Genomic DNA, 14,125 nt, shown 5'->3' on the forward strand with positions numbered 1-14,125 from the left:
TCCACGCACTAATTTGTCCACAAATAATCTTTTTCCAGACTCTGTGCTTATATCCTTTCCACTTAAATCTGAAAATACTTGTTCAAATTGATAAAAAAAATTCAGTTGCAGCCTCAGATTTTCCCTGGATACAAGCAGTGAGTTTGTCCCAAACTATCCTCTCGGGAAATAAGGCTTTCAATTTTGTCACTATTCTATCAGGCAAAGTCAGTATGATCTGCGGTAGTCTTTCACCAGCTGGCCTATCTCTATCTTGTCTAGTCAAATTATCCCATGTGTCCCCTAACCCTGGTACATCGTCTATTGTCCTAATCTGTTTCCACAAATCAGCAGGTAGGAGCACAGGAAATAACAAATCCCGTATCACCCAGGGTCAATACTGACGACTGCAAGACAGATTCTATCTCCTTATAAAACCCTATCAGATTCTTCCTAATATCTGGAATAGATTGTCTAATGGTATTCGCTTCCTGTCTCGAGAACGGGATGTGAACAAACTGCAATACATAATGTACATCAATATCATAGGCGGCAATGCCTGTTGCAGCATTAGCCGGAACGTTGACTTTGGGACAAATGTCGGAGGAACCTCTCTCATAGGTAACTGAGTAACAGGCAACTCCGAACGCTTACTGAGCAACAAAGCCAAATCGAGTGCTAAAGCAGCTGAAGGAGTGTCAGACGAAAAAACTCTCTTGTAGATATTCAATAATTCTGCGGGACAACAAATCTTTCTCTGTATATATTCTGTATATATATCCTGTAGGTACTCTACCATTACCTGTATCACTTTCCTCTGCATTTCTGGCATATACTGACTATACGTGTCATATACCTCTACGGGAGATATCGACATATCTGAAATCCATCTACGTGCATCTCTCGTGCAAATTCGCATTTCTTCGCTCATTGATTTACTAAGAGGAAGGAACTGTTTCTGTACAAAAATAGCGCTCAAACTATCACCATCTATTTCATCATTTCGTAACTTTTCTAACTCCCTTCTAAACTCAAATATCCTCTCGACGTGCTCCTATAATTTCTCCGCAGTATCTCTTGAATATGCTAAGAAAAGTCAGATCCCTTAACCCTTGTGGGATATCTACATCATTCAGTCTGTTCCACATTACGGTTACATGGATTCCCATCTCTTCAATAAAAACAGTTTTCTCAGGAAAACTATCCAGATTAGAAAGTGTAGCAAGGACATCAGATTATTCACCCTTCTCCATGCACTGTCTAGCCCATGCATTCAGATCTCGCTTTCTTTCTTTAGAAACTGTATTGCGAGTTACAATCTTCGATTCCGCTCCCTTATCAACTACAAGCGGAGCAGAACCACTTGGAAGAGAAAGAGTAGACAAATCTTGTACAGTTGGTAATGAAGGTGCTGTCACTGGTATCAAAGACAAATCTACCGGACCCATGACAGCAGGCAAAGGTGGAGGTACAGGTGGAGGAGCGACAATAGGAAGTGGAGCAGTAGCTAGTGGCGGAGGAGTAATAAGAGGAGTAATAAGAGGTGCAGGAATTACTACGGGAGGAGGAACAACAGCAGGAAGAGGTAAAGCAACAGGAATAAGGAGGTGGCGCAGTGGCACCAGGCCTTCGTTCATTTAAAAGCTTATCGATCAATTCATCTGATCATGAACATCTTTAGACGGGTATATTTTCTGAATGCCAAGTTGAAAAGCCCTATCCATGTTTGTAACTGACTCTGACTGTTTCTGTTGATCGTACAATAACGCTTTCTCGGCGTTCGAAATATGTCGACGTGCATGTTTCTCTCTACTTTTAAATTGCTGCATAGCTTCTTTTTTCAAATTTTGTAATACATCAAATGCTGCAGGTCTAGCTTTTTTCTTTAATAACATAGATTCTAAATATTCTATACGAAAAATCTCAAAGCTACCATTAATTGGCCGCTGAAATTCGGAAGCATCTCTAGTATGTCTGTGCCAAATATCGTTGAACACTATACTACCAACGCCAAACTTACATTACATAGTACATAGGACATGCCGTTGACCCCTCCTGCGGTGCAGGACGGCCAAATTACAAAGGCAGACAATAACGCCCTGAAACAGGCAATTTCCCAGGCATGTCAGATTACTGGTGTTACATGGTCAATAATTGTACTCGCCAGGACAATACACCAAATCAAATATCAGGATACTTAGGAATCAGGGCACGACTCACCTGATCAAAGGACAAAGTAAGGGCCGATCGGATTACTAAGGACAACAAAGGACCCTCGTGGTTGGTGATTTCAGCAAAATTGCCCACCTCGATAAATGGACCCTCGTCAAGATGCAGTCTCGGATCGCGTGCTCACCGTTCAGGGATCTGGCCGTGCAGTACTGTTGAGATGTTGCGTCTCATCCAAGAAGGGGCCCCCTTTCTCACCGTCCGATCCCGGTCCGATAGCCACATCAACTCTTCAATGAGATGGCATCAATCTTGAGGGTCCCTATTTGGGCGCCATCTGTAAAAGCAAAAGAAATATCGAGGCTGAGTACCACAAAGGAAATACACCAAACACGGGCAATAAAGATTCATAGATCTTTTATTCTGCGCAGTTTACAAAGAAACATAGATACAGATAGCTATCTGGCTCTCAACACCCCACAATGAGTACCAGCCCGTCAAAGAGAGGAGAGTGTGTGCTGGACATCTAAACATTTGTACTTTTATGCAGTTTTCAGAAACATTGTCCAGCCCCTCTACATGTTAATAATTCGTGGTCTAGAGTTTGTGCCTAGTTCACATACAGTTTATACAATAATATGCAGACGGATTACATGAGTTTGCATTTCTGTAAAGCTACAACAGTGATGTAATTTCTCGGATCCTAGTCTTTATCCCTACACAATGTAGTTCGGCCTGTGTCCACGCTTGAGATTTACTCTGTATTGTCCCAATGTTTACACAGGGATGGGTCTTATGTGCGCAGACAATACTCGGATGGCAGTTCATACGGACCACAAGTTCTCTTTACCCAGTCTAAACAGTCGGCTCGCAGACAGCCTAAACATTATCAGAACTCAAAGGTCGGGAGGCTTGGTTGCAAGTTGAAAACACAGTCCACCATTTTAGAACAGAGAAACATACAAACAGAAATCAAAATGGCGGATGACTCTAAAATGGCGGCGAAGTCGACCCAAAATCGGAACTTTGCAACGCGGTTTTCCCATAGAGCAACTAGGCTTAGGCCAATATAAATCAAAAGGAGGCACTATATGATTTATGTTTAACAGCACCTTGCTCTGTTCCGCACAGCCGGGTTGACTGTCTCAGCTGAGGGAGTGATAGTCGTTGCAAACAGGGGTTCAGTCCGCTCCCCGTCCCTCCAAGCTCCCTCTGCGGTACCTGAAGGTATTGGGTTCCAAGGGTCTGCGGTCGCCGCACACACAGATCCTGTCGTGCTTGGCTCCCACCAGCAGTCAAAAGGCCTCACGTCCTCCCTTCCACGGGTCACAGCAACGGTCACTGCCGGCGCTCCCCGGGCCAGTTTTCAGTAGGCTTCAACTCCGTTTATGGGGGGGGTTGCAGGATCTTATATTCAAATGCACTGTGCTTGGCGTTGTTATCTCTGCTTGCCAGTATGTTTAGCGTTGGAATAGGCATGATTAAGGATTAATACGTTTTAAGGATTGCAAATGGGGTTGGAGCCTCTCGATCAGGCGGCCATTTCCTTCGGCTGCTCAACAGCGCTCTCCCACCCCCCATACTTGCTTTTTAAGAAGCAAACATCAGTCAGTCATCCAGAGAGAGACAATACATTGTTAAAGGTATGGCTCACTGTAAGAAACTTCAGAGCAAGAATACTCCCAATGAGCCTGCACATGCCAATACGACATCACTCAAGCTAACTAGAAGACCACCACATGCAGAAGTAAAATTAGATTTAAGGTACAAGATTTTGGTTGGTAAATTATGGCTCATCTAAAGTGTTCCTGCCATTAGCTGTCATGCAGGAAGTAAATCCTTAAAGAAGATGTTGCTTTGATGCACAACAAGTGGAACCTTGTCTGTGATGTGAAGAAAATGAAAAGTCAAGGAAAGGTTGGGTGATGAGTATTCTCCAGCAATAACAATTATCTGAAGTGCTGATTTAAGCATTGTATAATATTGTTTTTCATCAATACAGTTAAGCAATAATTACACTTGGGTCTTCAACTCGGGCCAGGGTGTCACACCGCGGGGAATCTGGCGGCTGTGGAATAGGTGGAGACTGCGTCCGCCTTTGCTGACACCATCACGTCCAACGAAAACGTGAGGTGTCGGTCTAGTTGTTCCTGCAGCCTCCCGACACAGGTATTTATTCATTTCACTTCCGGGGTCGGGTTGCGTTGCAACGTACAGTTTTCATTCTGTCTCTTGTCTGCTCTATCTCCGTTTGGTAATCCCTTTCTGATTATCACTGTTTTCTTACATTTTTTCCTCCCCGCCTGTTTTTCTGATCCACTTAATATTCCCTTCCACCCTCCCGTCTTCGGTGTGTACGCTTTCCTTCGTTTCTTTCTGTTTACTTTTCGCCCTCCCGTCTTCCGTGAGTGCGCTTCCCTTCGTTTCTTTCAGTTTACTTATTCCTGGCTACCCTGGTTCCTTCCTCCCTCGCGGAGTTTGTTCTCCTTCCTCTCTCCCTCTTTTCTTTTCTCTCCACTGATTTCCCGGTTCCGACTTTTGCCTGCATATCGGATTGCCTTGCCTCGCCCATTCCTGCTTGGATTTACCTGTTGCTCCTCCCGTGTATCGACCACTGCCTGTTATTCGGATTGCCTTGCCTACCATTTCTGGCTGGAGTACTTACGGGTTCACTCTTTCTGAGTACCGCTATCTGCCTTTCTTGTCAGCACTTCCACCCCCGCTGTGTTGGATCCGTTCCTTCTTCACTGCAGTATCCTCTGGAGTCATAATACTCGAGCTCCCTTCAGCTGCGGAATCTCATCTCTTCCAGGGTTTTTTATGCCATTGGCTTTTTCCCCAGTACTCGGCAACTGCGGAGGGCTGCCACAGATCACCCTTTGGGTGTCACTGTGGCGTCCTACCTTGGTCGCCTTCATCTGCAAAAAAAAGGAGTAAAGACTCGAGCAAAAGACAACCCAACGCTGTCACAACGCCGGAAACTTCAAGGTGAGGTGGAAGGGGAGGAAGGGGAGTCGGGGGCATATTCGGAAGAAGAGGATAAGTTAGATCAAACTGACACAGGGGCCGTTACCACCCGTTCCAGCCTGTGGATGCCAATCTGGGAAACCCGGGGTGCTAAGACCAATGTATTTTCTTTCAATGAACAGAATGCCACACAGCGTCCCTTTCATTGAAAGAAAATTCCTTAAGATGCCCCCATGGATCAGGAAGGCGGGGCTCCGTACGGAGCCCCTCTTCCATTTCTATGGCGGCCAGGAGGGAGATGGAGCAGCTGCAGCAGCAGCAGTGACCCCTTAATTGACCCTTTGTGGTTTAATGCATTTTTTGAGCACCAGAACCAGAACAAGGGATACAGAGAATGGATTAATTTACATGGAGGTTTCCTTTTGTATTGCACTTTAAGGGCCAGGTGGATATGCATGCCTTGTTTCTGAAGCATATACGATGATTTGTTTATATATGTAAGAGTCCTGTAAGAAAGTAGTAAGTATTATATTACACAAGGACCACGGATTGAATAAACCAAACTGTAGAGAATATAGCAGTTTGTTTGTTTTGATGAATTGTAAATCACATGGGGAAATTGTAACTCTCCTGTTCTCAAACTCCTCACATTTATTTCTCATTTCTTTTTCAAATTTACATTTATGGCTGTAAATACAACTCTAGTCCTTAATACAAAATGAACATGAAAGAAGTATGCACAGGTTCACAGTAAAATGCCTTGTTCACATATTAAGTCTGAATTGCATTTCTTATGTTTGAAAAATTTCTCCTCAAATCCCATTTCAAACAAATAGGGAATTTTGATTGAATCCAAACATCAGTACGGATTGGTACACCGGTTAATGAGTAGGCAGGGAATAGCACTGTATATGAGGCTTAAAGAAATAATTGGAAAAGAACAAAAACGTGTATTCTGTCGTTTGCACCCCCATGTTGTTTAGTAGTAGCAATGGCGGCGGGTGCTGCTGCCGCTGAAGAAAAAAGATAAGTGGGTGTGGGAGGGAAGGGAAATTTAACATGAAGCGAAGGGAGGGTGGGGGATGTATGGCAGGCGGGGGAAGCAGCCGTCGGGTTACTTGGGATGTGGGCTTGGATCATGGGATTTAAGCACAATGTGTCTGTGGGGACAAAGGCATTGTACATTCTTATTCTAGTTCTGTACGATTTATACATCTGGTTGCTTCATATTTTAATAATTCCGGCACATGGGTTCCGTGTTAAATGAGTTCAATCTTTCAAATCATTTTATCGGATCATGGATTACAGCAATCAGATCAAACCATGCCATGCTTCTTTTATAGCACTATGGCCAGAGCTGCACCTTCAAAGAAGCAATGAACATCCTCAACATGCTCTTCACCGGCCTCTTCACAGTGGAAATGATCCTGAAACTCATTGCTTTCAAGCCCAAGGTATGTGGCACAGAATAAATGGAGATGTTTAATTGTGAAGTGTGCTTGTTACTCGATCAGATGGGGATGAGGGTTGAAAACGGGTATTACGCAGACAGAGCACTGTACATGTAATTTCCATTAATCATGTGGTGGCCTAGGATGGAGTCTCAGTTTGATCCTTGGCCACCCTAAAACAGGAAAAAAAGAAAGAGGTACTACCATTAGAGAAGTATGGAAAAATGTTCCCTGTCCCAAATAAAGTCAAATCTTCATATTCTAGAACTGAAACATCAAAAGGCGCTCAACATTTATAAATGGTATATGATGTCCCCAAAATGAACACATAGAACTGAGTGTAGGAAGCCCAGATGTGACGGCCTCATTATGAGCACGCCGGTCCGGAAACAATGCAGGTAAAATGGCCGGTAATACTGGCTTTGGCATTTTCTCTGGACCGGCATACTCGGTCTGTCGCTACGGGCAGGGAACCACCGGCAGGCCTGGCATGCCGATAGTTCAGACCCCTACCGGCGGAGAATTCACTGAATTACCGGCACCATTGACAGTGGTTCCTGTGATTCAGGGGTTTCCTTCCCATCGAGTCCGTAATATCCCATGAACACTGGGATATCGGGCGCCGGTAACGGTAAGAGGTGTTTGCGGTAAACCACCGGTAGTACAGGCGGGTTACCGGCAAACTCCTGATGAGGGCCATTATTTTGTTTACATCTATAGTGAAAGCGACAAAGTCCAAATGCAGGAATAATTTTGCTGAAAGTTAAATGTAGCCTGCATACTGCTCTGGGTACACCATGCTGTACTCTTCTAAAAAAACAACTGTATTATGGAAATAAAGCCTAATCTGGATGCAACACGATCAGTACACTGCTTCAGAATAGGACAGTGTCCTAGAATTCAGCTTTGGGAAGCAAAAACGTGGCGTTTCCTAATGAACATAACATGTTGACAATGTGTTAGACTCATATTCCAGAACTTCTAAATGGAGGTAGAGACTCTACCAAGGCCCTCAGCAAATGATAATACAAGTGGCTCACAAATGCGCCATGAGGTGCGGTCTCTTCTTCTTCCTTATCACTAAGACAGGGACCTCTTCCCTCCTGGAAAGCTGAGTTAACTGGGTTGGGCTTTAGTCCACTCCCGCTGGCTGCAAGTCTCTTCAGATGTTTCATATTTTTGCAGGCTTCACAGATTTGTTATCCCATGCTCCTCCCTGAATATCCTTCATCTTCTATTTTGGTCAGAGTGCATTCTGACTTTGCGAATTACTATGAATCGTCTGACCCTTTAGTTGACCTTCTACCAGGGACCTCAGCAAATCCTCTATGATGATGCTAATGTCTCCCTTGTTCTTCGTGGGGTTCTGTCTCTTCTCCTTCCTTGTCACTAAGACAGGGACTCCACCACTCCTGGAAAGCTGAGGTATCTGGGTTGGGTATTAGTCCCCTCCTTCCGGGTGCAAATCTCTTCAGATGTTTTATATTTTTCCAGGCCTCACAAATGTGTTCTTTTGTGCTCCTCCCTGGGTCCTGAGACAGTATTCCAAAACTGTCCTTGATCTTCTATTTCAGTCAGAGTACCTTCTGACTCTGTGGATTCACAGGAATTGTCTGACCCTTTGGAGGACATGTCCACCCTGAGGAAGTCTGGTTCTATTCCTAGTTGGCAGACTTAGGCTCAGCAGCAGTGCTTCCCCAAGACTCACTGGCTTCTGATTTTCCATCCATTGCTGTGGGTCAGCCTGTGTATAGGGGCCTGGACGATCCCACTCCTGAAACCACTTGCCACAGATGCCTTCAAGAATTCTGTAACTTGTTTAGGGGGTTTTGAGTATTTATTGTTAATTTACACAGTTTGGTTGAGGAGGGCCAGATAAACGGGAGTTCCTGGTTTAATTCGCAACCTCCCATAAGCTCCCTCCACCCTAGCCCAGACTTCCCTACTTCCCAGATGTTTGAGTCAATACTAATGAAAGTTAAAACCTTCTGCCTAATTCTAAGCTGGACTATCAGTGTTGGCCTAAAGACTGCAGCCATCTCCATCTCATTACCTCTAGGATTTACTAGTGGCACCTTTCACTGATATTCCCCCTAGACAATGATATTTAAGTTGTGCTTTGCATCTCATTTTCTCCATTAAACTTTTGTTACCACTCCTTCTCTCATCTCTCTATTCTTTCTCTAGCCTACACTCCTCCTGCTCGCTCTTTCCTCTCTCTCTCTCCCTCTCCCTCTCTCTCTCCTTCCCTCTCTCTCTATCCTCCCTCTCTCTCTCCTTCCCTCCTCCTACTGTCTCCTCTTTTTCCCTTTTCAGGTCTCCCCTCTCATATTCTCTTCCTTCTCTCTATCTCTCCCTCTCATATATCCTTCTCTCTATCCCTCCAACTTCCTTCTACTCTTTCCTTCTATGGTCTCCCCTCCCCTCACCTCCCTTTCTACCCTCAATCTCTCTCCTTTACTACTCCCTTCTCTATCACCTGCCTCTCGGTCTGATGCTCCTCCCCCTCATTCCTACTGTCTGTCTCACCCTGTTTGTCCATCCAGTGTTTCTCCCTCTCCTCCTAGCTCCCACTTGCCTTCCTACTACACCCTCCTATTCTCCAAGGTCCTCCCTTGACAACTGTCTCTCCTCTCTTCCAGCCTCACTTCCACTCTCTCTTTCACTCACACTCTCTCTCTTGACCATTCTCTACTGTTAAATCCCTGCTACTCTCACTCGTTCCTATCTTCCCCTCTCTCTCACTATGTCACATGTTCCAACACTCACTCTTACAATAACCAGTCCACTCACTGCTGCTTGGTACCACTCTCTCACACACAATACTTTACCTGCACTCTGTTCCACAATCTCCAACATGCCCTCAGCACTCCGCTCCACCTTCTGTCACCCGCCTGGTCTCTCTTCGCCACCTCTCCTCCTGACCTCACTGTAGGACCTTTCTTCATCTATTCCTGGTTCTGTCCACAGAGGTCTTTTATACCATGGCTGTCCACCTTGACTGCTTCCTCCCTCTTCCCATTGGTTCCTTCTTCCACCGCTCGTCTGTCTCCCCGAAGGATGAGTCACAGTGTCCCATTTCATTCAAAACTCTTCTTTGCCCCACCATTTTCCCCACGTAGACATTGGTGGGGCGGCTGTTGCCTGTTCCTTTTTTCACTTCCTTTTTTTTACCACTCATGTCCCCTTACTGCTGTTCTTGGAGGTCAGTGTTCTGGCCGGTAAGCAGGAGGTGATCACAGGAGCAAGACTCGTTCTCAGCGTCGGTGCTTCTGCTTTCAGATTTTCCTGCTAAGGAAGAACTGCATTCTGTAACCGGTGGTCTTAAAAGAAATAAGAAAGAACTTCTACCAGACATGAGGCAGCAAGGCATGGCGCGACAGCAGTGGTGCTAAGTGGACAGGTAGGCCCAGCACAATATGTCTGTTCAGGGACTGAGGCCAACCCAACTCACTCTCCCTGCCTCTGGGATAGGGTCGGCTCTGGCTTATACCCTGATGGGCCGCCTAGACCATGTTGGGAGGGGTCCCTCCCTCCCCAATAGGGTCAAGACCCTGACCCAGTCACGGCATATAGTGGTCTTCTGCACTTAGACCAAAATAACCAGTCGTGAGAGGCATGCTGAGAACAGGGTCCATGGAACAGCTACACTACAGTGGTTCTGGATCATTACGTTGTACTGTACAGCAGAGGTTGCCTCCAAACACGCCTGCAGTTGTGCTTTGGGTGAGGCTTACTCCTGAATACTAATATAATAGTCAGCCTTCCACCCCAAGGTTTGTATCTGGTGATACTGCTTAATTAATTTACCATTACCACAGGTGGTAATCAAGCAATAGCAAGTAGGGTCTTCTTGATTCAGAGTAGATGTGGATTCTTCAGTAATTGCCCCATTTTTTGAGTCCCATAGGACTTAATTGGAAATTGACTCATTGCAGCATGTGGTGTTAGAGCATGAAGTAATAGCTGAAGCGGTAATGGTTTTGTGCGATAGAAATTTCCTCCACACAAAAGAAGGTGGTTTTTAGTGATTTTTTTTATTTTGAAACTCTGAATTTGGTGGTACAGTAAAAGTGGTGGGAAGTCCGTACCGTACATTTACCGTACCGCCAAACTCTTAATGAGTTACTTAGAAGGAAAGACCTAACGAAAACAGTGAATAAATCCACTGCTGTCCCGAACCCAGATTTTCAGATCTCACTTCGGCTGCATTCACCATGTCCAGTATGCTCTTTTACTGCTGCATACATTTCTCGTGCTGGTATAAGAGTGTCATTGAAGGAGCAGCTGCAGAGTAAGATATTCTCCCCAGTAGGGGCTTCATTTAAAGTTTGGCAATCCAGTAAAACAAATTGTGCTAATGGAACTGCGCCAAATTCAGAGTTTCAAGTTCGAAACTCTGCAAAACCACCAGGTTCTGTGTGGAGGAAATGTCCCCCACAGAAAACCATCCTGCATTCAGTATTAGTGCATGTGGTAAATACTGCATGTGGTAAATACTGCATGTAGTGGTGTGGAAATCCTCATTGCAGGACTAAATAGACAAAGGAGGGGTAGGGGTAGCTTTTCAGTTGTTAGTGAGGGTTGTGCCCAAGCTGTATTTTGTAACACGAAAAGGAGGTTGGGGGGATGGGGGGGGCAACACACCCTAACAATGTGGTAATGCATTGTGTAATGCTCAAAGATTAACCAGATTGTCTCGGAGGGTGAGAAGAGCAGAGAGGACTGGTCACACACAGCCTTACTTGTGTCATAGGGGCAAAAATATCTATTTTTGTAGATACTTTCTTTGTGTTTGGCAGGTCTTCACGTTAGTCCAAGAAACAATTTAGAAGAAGGGAAAGGAGGGGACAGAGAAGGTTCTCTCTATCTCTGCCAGTCTAAAACTCTTTCTCTAGCCAGCGCTGGTGTGCTGCCTATCTAATAGTGGATAGAACAAGAGAATAAGGACAACACATATCAACTTTTTGTTATTTCAACTTGACTATAAATTCTCATCCGCTAGCCCTTTTGCAAGTTTTTGTAAAGTTAGAATTATTAGAGGCTGTTGGACCAGTATGAGACCTTACTGCTATGGGGTATTAAAATGTAGATGCTGGGATTGATTCACGAACAGTATTTTGGCAAAGGTTGATTTATTCGCCCCTGTGTGGGTAAGTGTGGTTCAATCCTCATTGCAGTCCAATGCGACTCCAGAATGGGAAATAATTGAAGGGTCTGCATTACTATAAATCATGCAGAGCCTTCGTGTACTCCATGATTACTGCATATGTTAAAAGTAATATAGTTTGGTGGTATTTTCCATAGGAAACAGCACTAAACTAATTGAGGCCCACAGATATCGAAACTCGGTATCCCTGGTTAATGACAGCTAATGAGCAAGGAAAATCCATGTAGATGGGCGGGGGTGGTCAAATGGATGGTACGTTTCCATCATAGCACTCAATACCTTGTCTGTATGTGGTAGAAAAGTGTTGTGGAGCCAGGGTGCAAAAATATGTTCAGGTAAAGCAGGCTTGGGTGAACATGAAATCACGCAGATTGTGTGTTTTGGCAGAGTTCCCTTGTAGCTGGTAGTTTCAAGATTAAGAATCCATGAAGGAAACTAGAAATGCCTGTGTTAGCATTTTCCCTTTCTTATGCGACAGTCATCCTGAGGCAATGTGCCTAGTTTTACGTTGTTGTGACATTTCTCTGTGGAGGCGGGCATGCTCAGGAGACCCCTGGGGTCACCATTGATTATTTAATAATGATATAACTGCACTGTGCAAGTCATGTAGGAGTTTCAGCGTTGGATTTGACACTCAATTATTTCGGATGCGATATCTCGGTGGCACCAGTGACAGAGGCAGCACAGTCACTGAGAACATATCTTTTAGCTCTAACTTGTTAAGAAGGACCGTTAACATTTTGAGATCCAAAAGGGAAATTGTTAATTCATTTTTTAGGTGCCCCTTAAATGAAATATATAAAAGGCATTTACTTTGAGCGAACGATAGATAGAACGTGTCCCTTTTACTGTTAAATCAACGCACTTCTTTTGAACTTTATAACGTTGCTCTTTTGAACTCTCTAACGTTGCTCTTTTGAACTCTCTAACGTTGCTCTTTTGAACTCTCTAACGTTGGGCGTCTTGAGAAGTCTTATCGCGCGTGCTAGGAGGAACTTGAAGGTGGTGTCTGCATTAGGGACGGTATTGGGCGCGGTATGCTTAGACAGTTAAACACTAGCCGCAATCTTGCCCTGTCGTTTGGATACTTTGTCCACACATCAGCACACTAATCTTGTGGTTCTTTATGAGCGAACATGATTTATAACTGCCATAAATTGACTTTGTGATAGGGACGCCAGTTCGCGCAAATGCGAGGGGGAAGTGCATCAGATGCTATATCACATGAAGAGAAGTGACATGAACTTGGATCCTTATGGCAGAACAGAAAGTGTCATCTCAGATGCAGAGAAAACAACAAAATTAAGCTTAATATGAATACATTACCAAATTGCTACTAAAGCAGTCAAAAGGCTTTTAGTTACCAATCAGATTTTAAGTAGGGCGCTGGCATTATATATTATGGGTGGGGTCATGATATGCACGGGGTATATCTAGCAGAACAAACATAGATAACGGCCCAACCGCTGAGTTCATGGGTTGTTAACATTCCAGAACTGCCAGCTCATGAAGGCATTATTGACAATAGCAACCCCAAGTTAATGTCGAGAGTGCTAATAGTCCTTTTTTTACTGCAAATACAGGTTGCGCAGAGCGTGCAACATGTTTGTTCAAAAGAAAATGACTTGGAAATGACTTGGCTGCCATGTAAACGGGGCTAGGGCTCCAGGCGTAGCAATTTTTCTATTTCCATGGGCGTCCTGGACAAATTTAGGTGGAGCAGACAGCAGGTGCAACACGAAGCATTGGCAGTTATGTTTTGTGGGTATAAAATGGATATGCGACTGGTGGGAACAAAGGGCATGAGGTAGTGGGGGGAGAGAGCTGGAGTAGTCGGCCGACTGCTCAGAATTATTGCTTGTATTGTCAGCTAAAGCCCATCATTTGAGCAACCTGATTGGCTGAGTGCCAAGCCCTAGGTTCTAATGCTAGTTATAGCCTCACATGCTTGTTATATTCATTAAATGCTATTAACAGCCGCGCTACCATATCATAGCAAAATCAAGAGGTGATGGTTGGAAGGTTTAGAATTAATCTTAAACCTCTGTCAATTGCTCTGGGCAAACCTCCAGACCATCGTTCTTCAACTGCCAAGCCATTACAGAAAGAAGAACGACCATATGCAAATCAGGCTTCATTCCACCCCCAAAGGGGCAGTCCACCCTGAACTGCTAGGTCACATCCCTTCTGCATGAGACCACAAGCATCCCCAGACATGTTTTGCCTCGTTGGGCGTCTTTAGGAAGGAGTAGCTTGGGTCTCTGGGTCCAGCAGGCATGGGACTCACGTCTGGGCATACCCGTCCCAGTCAGGGTGACAAAGCAAAACAAAGAAGCTGAAACATGTCTGGGGGTGCTTGTGGTTTCGTGCAGAAGGGATGTGGCCTAGC

At 44.8% G+C, this 14,125-nt stretch overlaps 1 protein-coding gene across 8 annotated transcripts in view; it reads left to right on the forward strand.

The window, feature by feature from the left end:
* CACNA1C (calcium voltage-gated channel subunit alpha1 C) overlaps positions 1-14,125 on the forward strand; it is a 2,322,072-nt gene that overhangs the window by 1,411,186 nt on the left and 896,761 nt on the right. For all 8 annotated transcript variants that reach the window (XM_069628642.1, XM_069628646.1, XM_069628641.1 and 5 more), the window contains exon 29: positions 6,459-6,569. In XM_069628642.1, coding sequence (XP_069484743.1) covers positions 6,459-6,569 — 111 coding nt within the window. The remainder of the gene's footprint in view (positions 1-6,458; positions 6,570-14,125) is intronic.

Source organism: Ambystoma mexicanum, chromosome 12 (assembly GCF_040938575.1).
Source record: "Ambystoma mexicanum isolate Mex_15411 chromosome 12, UKY_AmexF1_1, whole genome shotgun sequence".
NCBI lineage: Eukaryota > Metazoa > Chordata > Amphibia > Caudata > Ambystomatidae > Ambystoma > Ambystoma mexicanum.